General features: G+C 39.4%; 2 protein-coding genes across 3 annotated transcripts; one reads left to right on the forward strand and one right to left on the reverse strand.

The window, feature by feature from the left end:
* The first annotated feature begins 5,820 nt into the window (after positions 1–5,820).
* On the forward strand, positions 5,821–12,550 carry LOC120449955 (cysteine-rich motor neuron 1 protein). Of its 2 annotated transcripts, none has more exons than XM_039632656.2 (6): positions 5,821–6,086; positions 7,808–8,314; positions 9,679–9,809; positions 11,503–11,699; positions 11,764–11,891; positions 12,061–12,550. In XM_039632656.2, the coding sequence occupies exons 2-6, from the start codon at positions 7,968–7,970 to the stop codon at positions 12,077–12,079; spliced, it is 822 nt and encodes a 273-aa protein (XP_039488590.1). In that variant the 5' UTR covers positions 5,821–6,086; positions 7,808–7,967; the 3' UTR covers positions 12,080–12,550. The 2 variants fall into 2 exon arrangements, with proteins under 2 accessions (XP_039488590.1, XP_039488591.1); XM_039632657.2 differs by having other exon boundaries at positions 5,821–6,015.
* LOC120449957 lies at positions 10,189–11,277 on the reverse strand. The gene is made up of 3 exons (XM_039632658.1): positions 11,218–11,277; positions 10,842–11,162; positions 10,189–10,366 (listed from the first exon to the last, which is right to left on the reverse strand). Exons 1-3 carry the CDS (start codon positions 11,275–11,277, stop codon positions 10,211–10,213), a joined length of 537 nt encoding a protein of 178 aa, XP_039488592.1. The 3' UTR covers positions 10,189–10,210.
* Positions 12,551–21,659: the final 9,109 nt, after the last annotated feature.

A 21,659-nucleotide genomic window follows, 5' to 3' on the forward strand; every position in this document is an offset into this window, starting at 1 on the left:
CCGTTTCCGGAACCTGTTTCCGTTCCGCCTTGACTCCGTTCCGTCTTTTTTGACAAAGACAACTGCGAGGTAGTCCGGATGGAGAAGTCGACCCCGAAGGGCCGTTACCACCAAATTCCATTATGGGACTCCTGGCTCATTGTTTTCCCAGTCCAGAGGGGCGGAAAACCCGAGGAACCCGGAAAACCCGGGAAAACACGGAATACTCGGGGCAAGGGTCGGCCTTCCGCATTGGCCTTTTGCCCCTTGTAAGGTTGTACACAGAATTAATATTGCAATTTTTGCTTTCAACCCGCCTGTCATATAAGAGCGAAATAATTTCAGAAAGCATATTTCAAAATGAAATTTTCTTGCGGCTGGCTGGTATGCGGCTGGCCATGCGGCGAAGGGCGGCGACTGGAATGGGCGGGGCATTTAGGCTAAAACAAATGTTTGTGCGGTTTGGTCTGGTCTGGTTTGGTTTGGTTTGGTTTGGACTGGTCTCGTCTGGGCTACTTCTTCGGTCTTTGGTCCACGGCTCCTGGAAAGTGGCCTGTTTTATAATGAAATAAATTTCATTTGCTCATTGAGTCGATGACGATGTTGACTAACCATAAGGATCCTACAAGAATAAGAGAGTACGCACTGAGAAAAAAAAGTTTTCCACATGTGTATTTGGATCAAGCTCCTTTTTTGCTTAATATATATTTTCACTATATTTTAATAAGCAAAACACCTGTGAAATATATCATGTTCAAGGCTAATGTAAAATAAGTAATTATCACAATTTCTTGTATACTAAGAGCACTTAAGGAGTTGCAAAGAGCAAATGGGCATTAAATTAGAATGTATATCTGCGCAGTGGGCTGGTAGATGTGACCCATTTAGCTGACTCCCGGTTCAAGGAGTCTCAAGATATAAAGACTATTTTTTCCAGTGTAGTGGGTGGCCGGGTAAGGGGCCGGAGCCTGGCCGACATGTGTGGCCAGGCATGAAGGAGCTGGCCCGGAATTTGCATGCTCAAAACTGGAGCAAGCGTACAAATGCCGGAGATGCGGACGGATGCAGGGTGCGGGAATATGGATGTTGGATGTTGGATGTTGGATGTGGGCTTCTGGCTGCATGTGCTCGCAAAATCAACGGAACGGGCTCGACATTAAGTGCTCCGGCCTGGCCGACTCTCCAATGTGGCTCCTCCGTGTGTGTTTGCATATCTAAGGTATTAAGACTTGTGCGAAATGAAATATGACATAGTTGACAAAGGAGCGGATGGGATGGGAGATGGGAGATGGGAGATGGCATCTATATTACACATTACATATTACGTAGAGCGCCGCAGGCAACGGAAACATCAGCAGCAGGCGGAAAAGCTGAATCAGGAGCCAAACCCTTTGGCAAATATTGATGCCACCTGGGCGTGAGCGTTTCCTCCTCGGGTAGACTGGTTCACCTGGCCAGAACACCTGCGTTTGATGGTCGACACAATAGGATTTTCGGGCAGGCGAGCGTGTTATTTGGCCTTAAAGCCTAGTGAAATCTTGATTTAAAATGGCCTCCATGGTTTTATGCGATAGAAAATAACATTCTCAGCGATTCCTTACAGCGAGCATAAGCGGATTTTTGGCTTAGTTTTTGCATTTAGGCGAAGTTATTGGCAAGTTGCCTTTTTGTAATATGCGCATATTTCAGCAAGTCTTGGTGTGCATTAGCAAGTCATGTGAATTAGCTAGGTTCCTTTTTTTACATTTTAAATGAAATTACTCTAATATGTTTCGTCGGACTAAATTTGGCATTTTACACATCCTTCTACCTTATGTTGAAAATCAGTGAATTTAAAAGAAGTTGAATTCCTCATTTTATTAAAAAGAATAGCTCTTCTTAATCCGGAGATCATATTTTGTGGGAAAAGTGAGGCGGATATCCTGCCAGGACATTTCTCCGTCTGCGTCTAAAACTGTCATTCGAGGACACGTGCAAAAGCCGAATTCCGCGTGTGCTGTCATTTCTGCGGTTGAAGGTAACTCCGCCTGCCCCGACTTTGTGTCCTAGCTGTGCATTAAATGCCACTCAGCCAGCCAGCTTTAGTTCACTCATTTTCCAGGGCCTGGTTATGCGACAAGGGGGCGTGGCTGTTGGGGCGGTAAAATGGGCGTGGTTTTTGTGGGGGGCGGTGGGCAAATGCAGTTGCATACTTTTGCAGCAGTGCGCTCCACTTGGCGTGCGGCATGCCACAACGCTCCGGATCCGTATGACATTGCAACGGAGCGGCGACGATGATGATGATGATGATGATGATAGCGATGCCACAGTGTTGCGTCATGTAAAAGATAAACAAGTCGACATTTTGACAACCTAAAAAGTAAAGAATAAATCCCTTGCGGAATGAAAGAAGCCAACAACAGACGAGGTCGGGTAAAAAACAAGATGGAACAATGGATGATGATGGCGAGCTTGCGTTGCGATGAACTCCATGAAAGTCGCCCATCAAATAATCGAAATCAACCTTCAACATCCAACTTTGGGTCCTGCAATTTATATGCAAATTTCATTAAGGAAAATGCGGTTGTCTGGGAGTGCGGCAATCCGCCGCCCTCAGCGTTTCTCCCTCCGCGAAAGTAATTGAAACGCAAAATATGCATTTGACCAGAACTCTATCCCTCCAGAACTCCCTACTTCTTGTGCGCGACTCAACTAATGTAATTTAAAACGGACGAGTGGCAAATTGCTCGGCCGTTGCGGACATTCCACACCCAATCCGCAGACTCCTAACCCTCAAAATCCGGGGACAGTAATATCCAAGCGGCGAAAAAACACGCAAATTACCCTCGAAGAAATCCCTTGAAAAATTGCTCAAAATAAATTGTGGGGCGTTGCGTAAATTTGGTTTTTATTTTTTTCCCCAACCAGGATTGGCTTGCATTAATTTGTAATTCAAATTTATTACGAAATAATGGTTAATTGGCTGGCCGCGAGGATCAACGTTGATTAGTGGACAATCAAAAACAAAAGTTTTTAGATTTACACAAAATTTATATATTTGGGATACAATTATTAATATCTTCCCTTTAAAATATGTTGTTTCTTTTACCAAAAAAAAGGTGTATTTCCATTCCAAAGATTTGCATTGGCAAAACAATTTATTTAAAATACAAAAGTACCAACTGTCTTACCACATCCAATTAGTTTATTATTTTCTTAATTTCAAGTGCGTTGAATACATTTAGCATGTGGAGATGAAAAATATTTCATGTGTTTGAAGTAGGTATCATTAAATCAATAGCAAAACAGAGCCCAAAAATGCCGACGTATTTTTATTGTACTTCAACAGAATATCTCAATGTATATCTCCTATTGAAATTTTTTACTTTGTCTTGATTTTATCTCTCCCTCTTGAAGTTAACATTTAGATGTTTCTGAAGCATACTCAGGCTGTGCAACTTTATTTGAATCACATTTTTGTGTTTGTGCATCAAAGTTTATCCAACTTTTGCAGGGCGTGTTGCTTCTATCAGAAGTTGAATACCTCAATATAATGCAGATTACAAGCCACCCAGCGTGGATGGAAACATGAAAATCTCCTTTTCTATCGCCATTTTCCGCCAGGCTTTGATGGTTTCATTTTCCAGCCGCAGCCTCTCCAATCGTAGAAAACTTTTTGTGTGCGTTTTTCTCGTGTTTAATGTTTTATGACGTACTCAGAAAACAAAAACCCAACAAAAAGAACAAAAATTGTGGAAAATATGTATGGCTGAGGAGAACACTTCAATTTTTGTTTAAATGCCAATAAAACTGTCATCAAAAAGTTGTTAAGTAATGAAACATTGAAAATAAATGTGTGCACCGACTACGGGAAGTCTCTTTTCCACTTGCAGTCTTCGTGCTTTTTTCCCCGACCATTGAAGCAAACTTTTGCCTCTGGCAATTGTTCAAGAATTAATAGCCGAAATTCTGCATTCTTTGGGGTGGGACACTTACAATTTAAGCTGCTGCTACCACCCAATTCTCCACCCACCTCCCACGCACCATTGTTGCACATTTACTTTGTGCAGCATATCAAGTTGAGCGCATAAGTTTTCCATATTTTTTGCGTGGCCATCGAACTGCACAGGAATAAAATTATAAAGTTATACATTTAATGACGTACATACTATTGCATTTCAATTGATAAGCTTTAGATACACTACTAAACACCTACATGTAAATCAAAAAAAAGTAAGTGAATTTTAAACTTTAAACTTTTATTCGAATATATTATCAAGATTAACTCAGGAATAAAAGAATGAAGCTCCCTACCGGGCGAACCTAATAATTGATAATATATAATTGTAGCTGAAACTATTTATACAAATATTGCTTTGTACCAATTGGTTTAATATTATGTTCTTGTTTGCTGAATTTGCATTTTCTTTGTATAAACTGCATTGCATTTATAAATTATAAAACGGCACTTTTTGTAGACATTCAACATGTTGTTTTAAAAAATATAACTTTTTCGTCTTGACCGGATGTTTTGACTCCCACTGGAACATTGCATTGATTACCAATTTTTTTCCACACTGCACCGAAATGTTCATATTTTTTGGTTCAGGTTTTTTCATCTTAAATTTTTTACGTTTGGTGGTTTGAGCGTTTTCTTTACGTTTTATTATTGTTGCTGAAAAAGTTTGCCCGCTCATAATTCCCGATTGCTCTTTTGCTCAATTGTAAATCTGATGGCGTTGGGTGGATACTGGGTGGCGTTTACGGGGATGGGTATATTCGGCAGCCCGGGTCCGCAGTTGTTTTACGCAACGTTTACTGTGGCATTGGACTCCTCTTCGGTGGAAATTTTGGTGGGGGTGGAGGTGGGCGTACGTGGGCACCCACCCACATCTCTGCAGCTCGGACTTGAATTCTCTCGTGTACTTTTGGACTCAAACGTCTGTTTTACGCTAATTGGAAAAGTTGCAAGTTTTTTGCCCTGCTTTTTACCAGAAGGGGGGGGCTGAAATGGCAGGGATGCGGTCTTCACTCGATAGGCCTGTGCGGTGTGTGGCTTTTATTGGAGGCAAATTGCTTAGAGCGATGCTTATTAGCAGCTGACACGGCTACGGCTGTCTCATCATCAAAGTTGCGGCCTAAACTGCGAGCAGCTTAAAAAATACGTATACAAAATAATCACAAGACAAACGACCTGACTTTCATACTTTTAAATTGGCCATTAGCCCGCTTTCGCGATAGGCCCTGTCAGAGAATCTTGGCTACGCCCTTCCCCAAATCAGCTTAGTCTTAAGACCCTGCATCCTGCTCTTTATTTGTAATTATAATAAACAAAAATGACTTTATATGAAGGATGTTTCTGCATCCGCTGTTTGCTCTCGTCGCGCCATTATCATCAAGAACTCTTCGCTAACGCGGTGTTTATGCGGCATCGGAAGTTGTGATTTAAAAATACTGGTTCCTGTATTCAACTATTTTGATGGAAATTCACCTAATTCAATCCTTGTTATCCTTGTTAAATGTAGCAAATGATTTCTAGGTCGAAATAAAGCATTTAAAAATAAAACAAAATAATGATTAAATTACCTGAGCATTATATTGTAAAGTAGATAAATGTAAAACTTCTGAGTTGAATAGGCGAAAGAATTCAGTTTCAAATAAAAGTGGGAAATTTTTCTCAACTCTCACCGGGATTATTCCGAAAACAGGCAACGTGTGAACCCGAATTTCTGAAGTTCTACGAGGGTCCTTCGCGTGTTGTGTCTGATGACTGTGCCTTCCAGGCTCAACGGCGAAAGCGCCTGCGTGGTGAGAGGAAATAGTGGGATATTCTTCTGTGGGGCAGCAGAAACAAGAAGAAAAACACTGGAAAATCCCGAAATCGGAGCGATATGTGTCCGTTCTAACTGGCAAATGGTCTGTGCAGCGACGGCGGCAGCAGGTTAGTTCAGTCTCTTGCCTTAAATGGCCGCGTGCGGCAGACAAAAGCGCATGAAAAATTCATTGGAAAGCGTCGGAACCGAAAGTTTATCGTCAGGATAGCGACAACAACAAGGAGTACGGCACTACTATAGCGTATATAGTACATCGAGTGCTAGTCCTAAACGTCTATCGTTAGGTGTAACGAGGTGTGCTTCTGTTTGTGTGCAGTGTGTGTTTGTGAGGAGGATTTGTGACTGTGTCAGTGGCGTTGCTAAAAAAACACAACAACAATTGAATGCCAAATTGAAAGTGGTTGACAGGCAACTGGAAAAACAACGGCCAAGGCAATAACTTCGAGTGTTCTTTCGGCCAAGGCAAAGTGAAAGCAATACTCATCCGAAAAATAGAGAAAATACACAAAACAGCGATCAAAAACCGAGCTGCAATTACCAAAAGCTTATTATTTTTCCATTGATTTCCCAGCAAATAAAGTGAGCAACAATTCCGAAAATATATTCTAGCCCTGGACGCTGCTGTTTGAGTGTGGAGTGGTAGTAGTCACAGAACATCAAACGTTTAAATACAAATTAGTTAGGCATGTGCTCCAACAAATTCGATTTCCCCCTCATGCTGTCTCTTTCGCAAAGGCTTCGTTCCGTCTCTTTCTGTGTTGAATTTTCAACAACTTTTTGGCATGTGGCACACTTTTTGGGGATTCGTTGAAATTAATTCCCAAAGTTCTGTTTTCTGTTTCGATGTATTTTCCTTTTTTTTGTGCTGCATGGGCAGCGGTTCATTTTCCAGGCTCTGATTTTGGCCCTGACCACGTTTTGGTTAATTAAGCCTGCGAAGTCGCCGAAGTGCGATTTGAAGCCAGCTTGAGCAGACATTGATTAAAAAAAATGCCGATGGTGTCATCAAGTTGAATGGGAAAACTTTAATTGGGAGCAACGGCTGGGGAAACTTTTTCCAACTGATGGACAAATACGACGAGCTTGCTTTCAAAAATTACTTTTTAATTTGAATCTGATTAAGTTTCTGTGAAAGTTTTCATAGTCAATTAAAAAACATTTTCTGTGGATATAGCATCACATTGACCTTTACATATTTTTTGATTAACAAACTTTTTCTGGCATTACAATCGGTTTAAATCATTAATTTATAAGATTGCTAAAATGCATTTTACATAAAAGTAAATTGGTTTTGTTTAATTTAAATTTGTTTATGCGAATCCGTGTTAATTTAAATGAGTTACAACGCAAAAAACATTCAATTATGACTATCTCGCCGCCATAAGGTGCAATTCAATTATATCCGTAGGCACAAATTTGATGTTCTTTTATTTAATAAAGAACTAATGTTTCAATGCCCTAAAAGCTTAGTATTATATACATTTTTTTCATACATATACATTGTACTTGCCAAAACTGCAATCTACTAATTTCAAAGTAATTTCGTTTTATTGCATCTAAAAGTTTGGTAAGCCACTAATTACTAATTTATGGCCCAACACGAAACTGGCAGAAAACTGTGCACTTTATTTCGTATTTAATTTATTCTAACGCTCGAAACCCTTCTCTTACATTAAAGAAAAAGAAAATGGAATTAATGAGTGGTGCTTCAAATGAAATGTTGCTTATCAGAGTTCGAAAGTGTTCTTATTCATGAATAATTTGATTAGCGCATAAAGTGTCGCCATTTTAGGATATTTCAATTTACCGAAATTGCGGAACCATTTTACAAATTTATGACCATCGAACAGTAGGCAGACGTCAATGAAAATTTAATGAAATTAGACCGGCGAGCGATTTCCGCAAATTTTCAATTGTAAAACGCCAATTCTGGAGCTATTTGGGGATTGGGCACAGAGGTCCTGTCCGCAGTTTATGGCATTTTAATCATCTAAGAACGCTCTTGCTCTTTGCAGTCAACATGCAAATTGCCTGCGCCGGACCCGCAGTCGAATCCAGCAGCAGAATCCTTGCCAGGCATCCTCATCCTCATCATCAACAACATCGTCATCATTGGAGGCAGTGGAACGCGAACGCACCGTAGAGCCAACAGGGCGCAATAAAAATTGCCTATAAATGGGCGGAAGTGCCAGAGGCGTGGGGAGGAGGGGCGTGGTCCTGGAGCAGGATGTACGCACAAGGACATCAGAGGGCGAGCGGCAGAAGGGGGGCGATGCCAAACAGCAGCACAACAATGCCAAGCTTCCGCTTAGGATGCGCTCGAACGGAAGTTATTTTGGCCGCCTGAACGTGAGCGCGCTGCTCATCTACTTGTGGTGCTATCTGCTCCTGGTTATGGCAGCATCTGGCGGCAGCAACCACGTGGTAAATGGCCTCAAATGCTACTGCAATCCGAAGGAGTGCGACGTGATCCGCTCACCCGACTGCCCCGGAAAAGGACTAATGCTTTGGGATCCCTGCAAGTAAGTCCCGCTCCCAGAGCTCCAATTAAAACGATATTTTCCGGCCTGCACATGCCATCCATTTTGTATGTAAGCCAAACGGAAAAATTGATATCAGGCTTTATTCCAGCGGTCTGGCTCTGTTAGACTTTCATTTTGTTTTGGTCATCTGGTAAACTTGTGACTTTTGGTATACTGAAATATATACAATTTAAAAATATTCTATTTTAATTTTTTTGGTTTATAGGGCCCACATTTTGTTTTGGTTAAATAACATTGTTTCGAAATCGCGTTGTAATCAAACCATTAACACATGTTTTAATTTCGGGTTGTACCTTTACCAGTATGTTGGTTTGCAAGATAAATAGACAAACTCTGAATTAGGTTTAATGCACAAAGCATTGTTGTTTTAATTGCATAGCACACAAAGGAGCTGTATTTTCGTAACATTATCGTTGGATGCACCATGGTGGCCAAAACAACAGAAAACAATTTAATAGCGCGTAATCCTAAAGCTTTGATGATTGCCCAACGTTATTATCAACGTATTCATTTTAGGTACATAAACTCACAACTTATACAAGTGTTAAACTCACATGATTTTATGATTGAATAAACTTAGTATTATACCCATACTCGTAGAATAAAAGGGTATACTAGGCTCGTTAAAAAGTATGTAACAGGCAGAAGGAAGCGTTTCCGACCATATAAAGTATATACATATATTCTTGATCAGGATCAATAGCCGAGTCGATATGACCATGTACGTCTGTCCGTCTGTCTGTCCGTATGAACTTCGATATCTCAGGAGCTATAAAAGCTAGAAAGTTGCGTTTAAGCATTAAGTTTGCAATGCAAATTCCACTAGCTGAGTAATGGGTATCAGATAGTCAGGGAACTCGTCTACAGCATTCTCACTTGTTTACATTACTTATAAGATCATTATTCGACATAAATATTACCTCATTTTTTTATTTCATTTAAATGGTTTAGTTAAATGGTTTCGGAGAGAGGTGTGACGTTTTCATACTAACTATTACCTAACTGAGCATGAAATGGTCACAAATTGATAAGCTCACCACGATCTTAATAATTGGCATTGATATAATTAAGAGCGTCAGACATCAGAGTGTCTCGTCTAAACTCAAACCCATTTCGCATCGTGAGTCACGTAATGTACTGATTGGAATTCACATCAGGCACACAGATGGCTCCTTCTCCTCGTCTCACTCCCAGTACAGAGTGTTAACTAATTGTTAACGCTTATCGAATCGAAGACGGAATCTAATCAATTACCACCGGGATTCCTTCCATCCATAGTCCATTGCGAGGATTATGTCCACATCCATTTATACTATATGTCATATACCTCCAACTATTCGCAGATGTTGCCGCATATGCGCCAAAACTTTGGGCGAATCCTGCGGCGGCCCGGGCGGATTTTCCGGTCAATGTGAGCCGCCCTTGCAGTGTGTGACCAAGCTGCCCATTAGCAGCGGATTGGGCGTGTGCATGGGTGAGTCCTTAGTTTTATGTATACACTACAAATGTGCAATCAGAAAAAGGTCTCCTAACTAACTACTCACAGATAGCAAGGGTAATATTAAAAGGCTTTTTATCTTTGCAACAATTCAACTTTATTTAATTATAATACAGGTGGTATTAATCTAATTGTTTTTAACTTGGAACAGTAAAACTTCATTGACTATATGAGCTATTAACACAGTACAGTTTCATTTATTGCTTGGCAGAAGAAAGCCACGTTTAAAGTCAAAACCAAAAAGGCAAAAGTGTGTAGTTTTTTTCAGTGTGCATTTAGCACTTACAAAAATAATACATAGGGACAGGGAGCAGCTCCAGCGAGCGGGATATGGTTATGGAGCATTCGTATTTAGTCGCATCCATTATGCATTAACATCACGTATTATAGACCACAGCGCCCTCAATTGATATGTCCGCAACCAGTTCGGAGCTCTTCAGCATTTTCAGTCGCACTTGCCACTTGGCCTGCGGAGCTCCTGGCGGGAATTCGTCCGAAATGAATGTATAGTTGCGGATCTCGTACAGTTTTCCCTGCATAATTTGATGGCATCGAATCGGGGTTTTGTGTATAATCGTGTTTGGGGAATTAATGCGGCCCGGTTGTGCGGCAATTTGCAATGAAAATGGAAAATGCTAAATGAAATAACTGCAAAATGTTGTTCAATTCTAAATAGTTTCGTTCGACAAGAGTGCCACAACACGAAATGTTGACAAATATTTGCTTTTATTTATTGAAAGTTGTATCTCAAGGGAAAATATTTGTCTTCATCCTGCTGGACAGGGGCAAAGTTTGGCTAGCTCTAAAATACAAGCGGAAGTGCTATTTCATTAAATTGCTTTCCTGGCTTGTTGTCATCGAAACATGTTTTGATAAGAGCTGAAGCTCTCAAATTGTAAATAGAAAGCTAATGTTTCATAGAAACATTATCCTAAACCATTTCAAAATTTGAACGGGTAAACTATAGGAATTGAACAAAGAGCGTTAAGTGATGTATATTTCACTAACCTTTAAAACAGGACAGTTGGCTGGTAAATTGCTGACAGATTTGAGCCTTTTAAACAATTTGCCAACGATGTTGTTTTGGTACATCGAGCCCAAGTATTTGCATCCGTCAATCTTAATATCAGCTATATTCATGCGGCTTTTATCCTTTTTTATCAAATCAAGTGTTGCAAGTACGTCAAAGTGCTCGATGGTACGGTTTAAACTAAATTTGGCCGATACCACGGCAGTCCTTTGTCGCACAAGTAGACATTCTAAGCTGTTGACATATGGCTTGGCTATAACTTGACAGCTCAGTGATTTGATTGCAATGTCATAGTTGTTCTGGCGGGAAAAATTGTCTTTTTTTTAATTATTATGCTGGGCAAATACAACAAACCTTTGCCAATCCCAATGGCGGACGAAGAAATATCACGAAAAATGAAAACCGGGCAAGCATTTTGCCAAACTAAAGCGAAAAATGAGATTTGGGTCGGCTTATATAGGCCCCGCATAATTTAAAATAAAAAAACGCCACCATAATCTCTTTTAATGCGCTAAGAATCAAAGTTCATTGTGGGGCTTAATTACCATTTAATGTGTGATTAATACGCCCCAGAAATGCTCCTCTTTTCATCCATTTGGTGTTAATAACAGTGTTTGTTTTGCTTGTTTTTCCAAATAGATTTGCAGCACCTGACTGCACTGACCTACAGTCAGCATGATAATTGTTCCGACAGCGATTCGATTGTTTTGGAACCGGGCTGCGAGATCACAAATAAACGCTGCCAGTGCTGGCCAACTATGCGCACCTGTCTCAGCGAACTGACCAGCGATGGAGGATCCCCCGACGATTCTCGCTGGCACTTTAAGAACCTAGAGGTTGGTACACAAATCGTCCTTCCTACACAAATTTTCGTTCTAATACGCTTTTATTACCCGCCAGGACTGCCAGTTGAACTTACAAAACCTAATAAAACTCGAACAGGAATTCGATGAAGACTACAAAATCTCACCGAGCAAATTCACATACAAAAAACTGCGCAGAAAGCGAAAATCTTTAAGGAAACGAATGTAGCTATATCCATGGGCTTGAAATCATATACAAAGGTGTCCAAAAGTGTGTTCTGTTCACCTAGAAACTCGATTGTTTATTGCACACTTTTTGATGGCTTTATAACGTTTTCAAAGCCATAGGGATTGCTCAAAATTGTATTTAATGGCGAAATTCCTTTGTTTACAGCATCATCTTGAAGGATTGAGGCCTGAAGACGCCATCGCGATTTTCCACGCTCTCAGCTCTTAACTCAATAAAACAAAATGAGAAATCTCTGTACAGATAGTATGCTTACTTCTAACTAATTATATGGCTATTATAAATAACGTACATATACAACAACATATACATATACAAAAGGAAAAAGTACATATGAGAAATAGACAAAATGTATGCATCCTAAGACATTTGTTACTTTATTGTTTTTAGAAAGCGCGTACGTATGTATAAATTTGCAATTTTTATTCCTACTGCCCCCGAAAAGAAAATATACAAAACAATAAATGTAAAACATTTACAAAATGTTATTGCTTTAAAAAAATAACAATTACAAAATGTGCAAAGTGTTGGAATTTCCCATAGGCCTAAGTCATGCCATTCAATAAACAATAAAGCCGAATGACAAATTTTGCTAACAGAAACAGCATCGAAAATATATAAGTGGTCAGAAAATAAAGCAATAGTTGTTTTTCTTTATTATGGTATATACTGGTGTATATTAATAGTATATCTCCTTCGAACATATCTTATAATGGTTTAAAAAATCTCTTTTTTTTTGGTTACAATCTTATTCCTTAAGTAGCTACATATGTGTTTTTATCATTACGATAATTTGAATCGCAAAAGATAATAATACCGCTTGAAAACTTCTTTCTCTTAAAACATCAGCTGTATACCTGTATAAAAACACTATAGTCGATTTTCTGGACTATCAGATAACTGTAACTCTGGAGGTGGGAGTGCATGGAAGAAATTACATAAAATATCAGCAGAAGATGGCGAAACAACTAAAAAAATAGAAAAAAAACATTTCAAAAGTGGGGTCGTGACAGTATTGAGCGGTTAGCAGACGTAAAACTGGCGTGGCGAAGCTTTTTTAACAAGTCGGAATTCCTAATCCTGTCTTTCCATCTCTTAAAGATCACGGCGTTCATAGGTATAGAGAGGAGGACGGACGGATGGACTTGGCCAGATTGACTAGTAATATCCATAAAATTATTAATTTATGAAAATAAAGTGGCGAAGAAATTCAAATAAATTCAAACGAATCCGAACCAATTCAGTTATTGACATATCAAATAAGCCAAAACTTTATTACCTTTTATTATCAACCTTTATATTTTACATATATCTTACAGTATTAACCTTTATATTTTACATATATCTTACAGTATAACCTTTATATTTTACATATATCTTACATGGGAGGTATAATTACATAATATGTAATACCGTAAGAATTGTATTATCTGTAAAGTATGCAACATGTTAAGAGGATGTAAAAATCGTGCAAGAAGCACATGTAGAATTTAAGGGTTCGGCTGCCAGGCACTAGGTGTCGCACAAGTTCGTGCGTTAAATTCGTCTGAAATTTAGATAATGTGAATTTCAAAAAGGAGTTAAAATAGTGTTTCATAATTTTGTTTATTTTTTTAAAATTTTGTATACGAAATAAATATTTTTAAGTGACATTGTCTGGTTTGCTTATTAAATAACTTTTTTACTTGTTTATGAAAGCTACACAAGTGCAAAATGCCGATTCTGCCTTTCCAAAACTATATAAATAAAAATAAATTGTATAAATTTAATGAATTTTTCCAAAAAAAAAAATGTTTGTAACAATTATGATATGCTACCAAAAAATATACATCAATATGTATATGAGATTTATTTGGTATAGTAACTTGTAACTTATAAGTGTCGTATTCTAGGAATGAACAAAGAACATTTAATTATAATTATGTATTGGTCCAAGGTACATAGAAATTACTTAGTACATGGGATCCACTAACTCACTGGTCCTGTTTCCAAGCCTTAAGAACAACCTGGCGAATAAAGCAGCGCTCTAAAGGCCCAATTCCAATTTCAAGCCCTTCTGCCGCAAAAATCGGCCATCAACAGCAGTCGAGTGGGGTCAGTTGTTCATCTTGAAAAGATCAAAGATACACTTTGGCGCTTAAGTGTTTTCCCGCCACTCCGTAGCCTCATCGCCACCTATCAAGTGAAGGAGTTCGAGATATTTGTTTCGCTTTTCGAATTGAGTTGTTATATTTTCTGTGGCTCCGTGCACTCGAGTTCGTTAGGCACCTTAGTGGAGCAAACAAAAGCAATTAGACGGCGTCATCTGACAGCCTCAATGGAATAGTTTTCGGGGCGAATACCGGAGGAATGCCGCAACATTTATCGATCGATCGCCCTCTGATGGGATGTCCAACTGCCAATGAGACCGGGTTGAATAAAAAATAAGTAAAATAAAATGGGACGAGGGGGGGCCACTGTATCCAGGGCGCAGAACAAAAGAGCTCCAGTGCGGAGGAGTGAGGTGTTAAAAATTCTACTCTTTATGCTCCTATTATGATTTGCCTCGCTGCTTGTGGACTTTGATGGACCTTTACGATATGAGAAATATCTGTTGGTGCACTTAGAAAAATGTATTCATTTGGCTAGTCTTTGGTTGAAAACTTTAGTTAAATTATAATATTTAATCATTTCTGAAACTAACATAAAATGAAAAAACAAGAAGAAACCACGAAAATAAGTTCTGTACCTTCAATTTGGAAAAGAATTTGTATAATAATATAAATAAAAAATTAAATGTATAAAATCCCAGACTTAGCCACAGATTTTTCGAGTACATACATACATATGTGCGTGGAGTTTTATAAGTCTTTTCAGCTTTTGTCTCACTTGTTTGACAACCGATGCGTACAAATCAAAGCAGGAATCCAGAGTCAGAGTCAGAGTCAGAGGCCCCAAGCCCCGGCTCGTCTGTTGTTTGATTAATAGCCGCACAATTGATATGTTAAGTGGTAAATTACGCCATTGGCACGCAAATGTATCTTCAAGATACATGCGTTTGAATGTAGACAAAATAGAAAAAATCAAAAAACGGGCAAATTGTTGTTTGTTTAAGGCGCCGCTTTGAATGGAGATACAAATCTCGGAACTGCGCTATCGAGACTCTGGAAAGGCGGAGTCTAAAGTGCGTAAAGTGATTTAATTTTGAATGAACGGCGGAGAAAGTTCATCAAAGACACACACTCCCTCGTTGGCCGGCATACAATTATTCAATTATTTGGTTGACTTTTCCCTTGTTTTTTGCAGGGGGAAGAAAAGCTTGGCATTTTACAAGGTTCGTTGGCTTAAATTAAAACCCATTAGTCTACTTTTAACACGATTTCAGGGAGCCTATGTTTGTTGTTTTTATGGTAACGTTTATATGCTTAAATAAATGGAAATACAAAACCGAATCGAGGCGAACAAAAAATCCATTAAAGCCTTTTGGTATATTAGAAAAGCGAAACAATGGGGAGGGAGTTCGATTGATGTCATTAAATTTTTGCCACGCCATAAAATTCATTGATTTTTTTTGTTTTATTGAAAAGCTGCCATGTAGAAGTGTTATAAAAATCATTTAAAAGCCGAGATGGCCGCTGATTTGATGATTTTTTTGTGGTTTCTGTTTTGTTTTTACTGCACGAAGCCATTGCTTATGCTCAACTAAAATGATTTAATTTCGAAACGTGCCTTGCAAACTTTATGGTCAATTTTCGCTTTAAATATAGATTGAATGCCTCGCCAAATTATTTAAATATGGCTCTGGCTTATTTATTTATTCTGTTCTTTTGTTTTTCCTTTGTTTCGAATATCATGTGACGAAGGTGCTTTATTGGAATGCCAAAGTGAAGGAGGGAGCAGCTTTTTGATGATCGGCAACGGTCTGAATTATTGTAAATTTTATGGATTTGATTTACGATGTTTTAATAGAACAGTGATTTACGAGGGAGGGTTTTGATGTTTTGATTAAATTTATTTGATTTAATGCGATCGTCCTCCTTACCAAGAAATATTTTTTGCTAATCATTTAATATTTTTTAAAATAATTTTTCGGTTACGATTGCCTTTTCACATATGTACATGAAGAGAATGTATTTTGATTGAAGTATAATTGTCAAAATTTTTAGTCTCATTACTTTTCTGTATATACTGCTACCAATCCGAATTCTAAGTCTTTTCCACTAGTGAAATGATATAAAGGATCATTATTATTATTGGCTACTGCTCCTGCGAATATCAATCTATGTTTGCTAATTTGAGCCATTCTTTCGTCTTTCGATTGTTTTGCGCATCAATGCTGATGGAGTTGACTTCATTTCCATATCTATTGAGGCATTGATCTCTCGCGCGGGCTGTGAGTCTCATAAATAAACTGTGGCAAATTCTCTAAGCCAACTCGCTGAAGGCCCATAAATTATAAAGGCGCAGAGCCACAACAACTAAGTTGGCCAATGTGGTTTTTGTGTCATTTTCCTGGCGCGCTTAATAAACTACACACACTTTATGCGATCTGTGGTTCCTGTTGTAGTGGCCTGCCGATTGCTGTTATATGATTTCATATATCATCGCAGCCACGGAGGACCCTCCTCCTCCTCCTCCCCCTCACCCTTTTACTCATTTTGTACTTTTTTGCGGAGTTTACTGTGTTCAGAATGCGCAGGCGTGCGGCATTTAGTTCAGCCTGTCGACTCTCGATTGTCACTCCTTTGGCCCCGATTGCGCAGATTCCTCTTTGGCCTGTTGTGTATATATGTATACTTTTTGTTTGATAACATTTTATTGTGCGCATTATAAATTATTGGCGTTTGCGGGATTCGAGTTGGCATCAGAACCGGGGCAAAAAGTATCCTTTTACGTTGTTCGTATTTAGCATGCAACATGTGTCCAAATTTGTGCAGCATACAAATAAAAACTGTGGAGAAATATCTATGTGTAGCTAGTGATGATACCCTGACTATGTATACCTGTTACGCAAATTAATATTTTCTAAAGCGAAGATAAATAGAATAGTTAATCCTTTTGGCGAAAAGGCATATACTGAATTAAATAAAATAATTAATATACATATGATAAATTAACTTTCCAGGGTATCCGACTGTTCAAGTTGTACCTTCCTGAGATGCGACTTGATTTTATAAGTTTTCTTAGTTTTTGCTGCTGCCTGTTGAGTTTGCGCTTGTTCTGGCCTTTTAGGGTGCTTTGGCCCTAAAACAGACAATTGAGTGTAGTGTGAAAGTTGCTTTAAATACTCTCGGTATCTGTATCGGTATCGAGGCGTTCCGATGCCCGAAGGCGATGGTGCCGACGACTTGTGATGGAATGGGAGGATCTCGAGATGGGGCTGCTGCCACCAAATCAAACCATTTATGTCTGGCTCATGCGACACATTTATCATCGTCAAGTAACGAAACCCACCTGCACCTGTCTGCTGCTAAGAGAACGAGATGCGGTTCCATTGGGTGGGGAATCTTTGGGGGGAGAGATCTTTAATTACATATTGTACGGGGCACACCCGCTGTGCTGAATGGGGTTCCTCTTGCCAAAGCCATCTAACTGGAGCCCAGTAATAATGAGCTGCAGCGATCCTACACTGCCATCAACTAAATAACTCTCATATTGAGAACAATGAGAAATCTTTGCGGAATCTGTGGCATCCCATTATGGCCCCCGATATGTAGTGTACATATAGGGCTGGCAGAGGAGCGATGCGCATCGATCAATCGAAATGATATAATTATGGGCAAGACTGAAGAGCGGCTGTGTGTAAATTGATATCAACAAATTACGCGAAAATATTTCAAAAATATTAACGAATGTGAATGATATAATGATGACACGATGGATGACAGAGGCACTACAAATAATGATTTAGATTATATTTTAAATTCCCAAATATATAAATTACCTAAATATGTTAAGGAAACCTGCTCCTGTATCTCAAAGAACTTTCAATTTGAGAATGTTATTCAAACTTATATTTTTATAATTAAATCCTATACTTATCTGTACATTTTTCTGCAATTTTTAAAATTAAATAATAACTTTAAAATATTGTGCTGATACTTAAAAGATACCTTGAACTATTTCTTTCAGTGCACCTGCACCACCCTAATTATGCCCAATTTAAAAAGGGTTAATTAAGGCACAAAACGCATTTCGTGTCCTGCGTCCGCCAATGAAGAGCGTTATTAATATGCGACATTTTTGATATCTTTTTGCGGCTGCCCGGGAAGAGGAAGATCGATGCTATGGGATATATATGTATGTATATATACACACACTTGGCGATCAGAGCGACCAATAATTACATACAGCATTTGTCATAACACCAGATATGGACATCCGATGCTGTTGCGCCGGGCGCGAAACCTTCGAGCCCCGCCAAAAGGCAAAGGCCAGCAGACAAAGGATGCTTTTGAACCTGGCCAAGATCCGAACTATGCGACAAATGTAAGAGGGGGAAAAATACGAAATGAAATTGGAAAAAATGATATTAAGAGGCAGCAGGGAAAATTGTAAATATCATCATCGGTTGCAGCCAGCGATCGCTGGGCATTTTATAAATAAAACAAAATCATAAATGCTGCACTCAACGGTCGTGGAATGGATGGATCTGATCCCGGGTGCTATATAATAATTACAGTCCGCATTCGCATTCGAATCCCCTTTCATTGGACATTGGACATTGGCCATTGGGCATTGGACAGACGCTTCGCGCTGGAATTCGGAGCATTGTGTCATATTTAATACAGAAATTTTAATTAAACATAATTTGTAAGGAGTGCACGTTGATGCATTCTGCCCGGACCCACTGGCCAACGAGATTGCTCGCAACGATAGCCCCTCTTTGGGATCGGAATAGAGTAATTCATGGCATTTTATGGTTAGGCCACCACTTGTCTATCGTCCGTTGGAATTTCCCTTTGATCTTATCGGAACGTATGAGCAGTGGGTTCTGTGGGTCCAGATGGGTGACAAATGGGAGGGTTGATTGCTCTATTTCGAATTACTATTATTTGTCATATAATCATTACATATATTTATTTTATGAATTTATTGGTTGAGTTACCAAATCCCCTAGTTGTGTTATAGTTTCTACAAAATATATAAGAAGTAGTAAAGGATTTTATTTGGCTACCTTCAATAAATACCTTTAATAAGAAAATATATTATATTTCCTTAAAGTCTTATTTAAATTGCAATCAGTTTGAGATAGAGGAGTTGCTATGACTTTAATTCCACAACATACTTGAACTTTGGTCCATTATTGGGCTCACCTTCCGTTGGGCTACCACAGCCATGAAGATGTTAAACAATGCCGTTGCAACCCAAATTCAATTCAAAACCGATGCTCGGTGATTATTCAAATGATTTAACTAGTTCACCGCATTTGACCCTCAGTGGGCAGCTCTCAAGTTCGATGGGGCCCAACCCCGAAAATCCGAACTCAAGCTTCCTAAGGTTGCAGAGCCTCCAAAAATGCTCCCCGAAATCGGAGGAGTCGAGCTGATGGCCCCGGGCTATTTGACTGACTGACTTCGACTGCATTACATTTGTAAGACAACAATGGGCATTTTTATACGTTTTTTCGGCGGTGCATTCGGCGGCGTTGGGCGTTTTTATTTTTACAGATATTGTTTACAATTTCACAAGTCCAGTCCACAATAGCTGTGCCCTCTCATTGTTGGAGCTGTGGCAAAAATGCTGATACTGATGCTGAAGCTGTAGCTGAAGCTGAAGTTGAAGCTGGAGCTGGAGCTGCTCCAATCATCATTTTGTAGATATTCGCTTGGTGATATATTTTGGGTGAGCGCTTCCGGCAAATCGGAGCCAGTGAAAGGTCAAGATGTGGCCAAGAAAAGCAGCCGGAGCAAGCGGAAAACTGCTGCCCAGGGAGCTGTGTGCCATTGGAGTGGGATTGCGGACGCAGGTACAGTCTTTACACTTCAAGATGCATTTTTCGGGGAGGGATTTTTGGAACAAAATATGTTGCTGCATGTCCCAATAGAGACCTTAGGGGAAAAACCTTATAAACTAAATTTTCTACATAAATTATCCATCTAAATTGGATTTTAGTTATTGCTTATATTATTAATATTAAAGTATATTTTAAAATTTACATATTTTTAGTCACTTTTAATTTGAACGTTGGCTACCAATCCTCTATATTAATGGGTTTGCCATTAATATTTTTGCCATCTAGGTAACTAGCTTAGATGGCAGGAGCGTTGTGAGTAGTCTCCACTGTACATCGAGTGGCTTCGAAATAAACAAATCAAAGTGAGCCAATGCTCGCCAATGGAAGTGCCTTCTTCTTCCTCCCGTTCGATTTGCGGTATGTGCTCAATTTTCCATAACATATTTGATCGCAGCGATCTTTGCAATCGCCTCTGACTTTCCACTTTTCCCTTTGTTCGCTGCTTTGTTCGTGTGTGAGAAAAACTTATCGAATCGTGGCTATCGTTTCGGGATTCGGATTCGGGCTTTCTGGTTGGCATTCGGTTTAGGTTTGGGTTTGGGTTTGGGTTTGGGGTTCAAATTAAAGCCAGGTGACCACGAGGCCAACGAGCTGACAAACCTTTCGGTTCGGAATGCCTTCACACACGAAGATGATCTCGCGGCAGGCGGATATTTTAGTATATAGTACTTGACAGCCTCCAGATAAACCACATTCGGGATCATTAATTGCCGATCTTTTCGCTCCAAAAACTGCCCGAAAGTAGGATTCGAACTGGGCTCGCGATGGGGACTTGGGGTTTGGGGCATGGGAAAGCGCCTGGGCGAAGATCATTCAACTCCCACAGACACCCACACCCACACCCACACGGCGTGGCACAAATGGCAAAATCCAGCAGACATCAAACAATGATCACGAGTGGTGCTCTGCTCTGCTGCTTTTGCTTTTGTTTTTCCTTTTCCTTTTCCTATTGTTTTTGTTTTTGTTTTTTATTGTTGCCCTGGTGGTGCGGGTGCGGTTTGCTTTGCCTTTGAGTTTTCGCATTTGGGTTTGAGTTTGGCTTTGCTTTTGATAGCCTGCTTGATGATAGCCTGCGACTACGACTCGCCTTGGCCTGGCTTTGAATTATTACACTACAAAGAAGTGTACTAAAATCAAAGGCAAGAAATAGTTTAAGACTCTTACAATTTAAACAAAAATGTGGACCGCTTAGAAAATATGATTTGGCTCTAAAGAGTATTAGCAATACATTTGGTTGGTTCTATTTGGTTGATTAAATGTGGTGTTAAATGTGAAAAACCAAATTATTTATAAATTATGGTTATTTCGAAAACTTGTAATCCTTTATCTAAGACTCTGAAAAACAGGACTTCCGCTTGACGGGAATACATTTCTTTTAGTGTGGCTGCCCAATTTTACCTAAGGCCCTTCCATTGAACTTGTTCCACATTTCGATTGTAATGCTGACGGAGAGAGAGAGGCAGTGCCAGTCAAACAAATATGATTTTCAATTTGCCGCGATCGCTTTCACAAGATTTGCATTCCACTTTGCATCTGGAACTGGGCAACTCCCTCGCGTCGTTCGAAGGCCATTAAACACTTGAACAAACTCAAAGTCAAAGTTCAACTGGGTTCTACTTCTTAGCTTTTCGCTGGCTCTTTCCCCTTTTTGGCTCATTAAAACGTCACTCCACCAGTGGGATTCATCGCATGCCCACTTCGAACCTGCATTTGCTCGAGCGGAAATCTGCATTTGCCACAAATCAAAATA

Source organism: Drosophila santomea, chromosome 3L (genome assembly GCF_016746245.2).
Source record: "Drosophila santomea strain STO CAGO 1482 chromosome 3L, Prin_Dsan_1.1, whole genome shotgun sequence".
Taxonomy (NCBI): Eukaryota; Metazoa; Arthropoda; class Insecta; order Diptera; family Drosophilidae; genus Drosophila; species Drosophila santomea.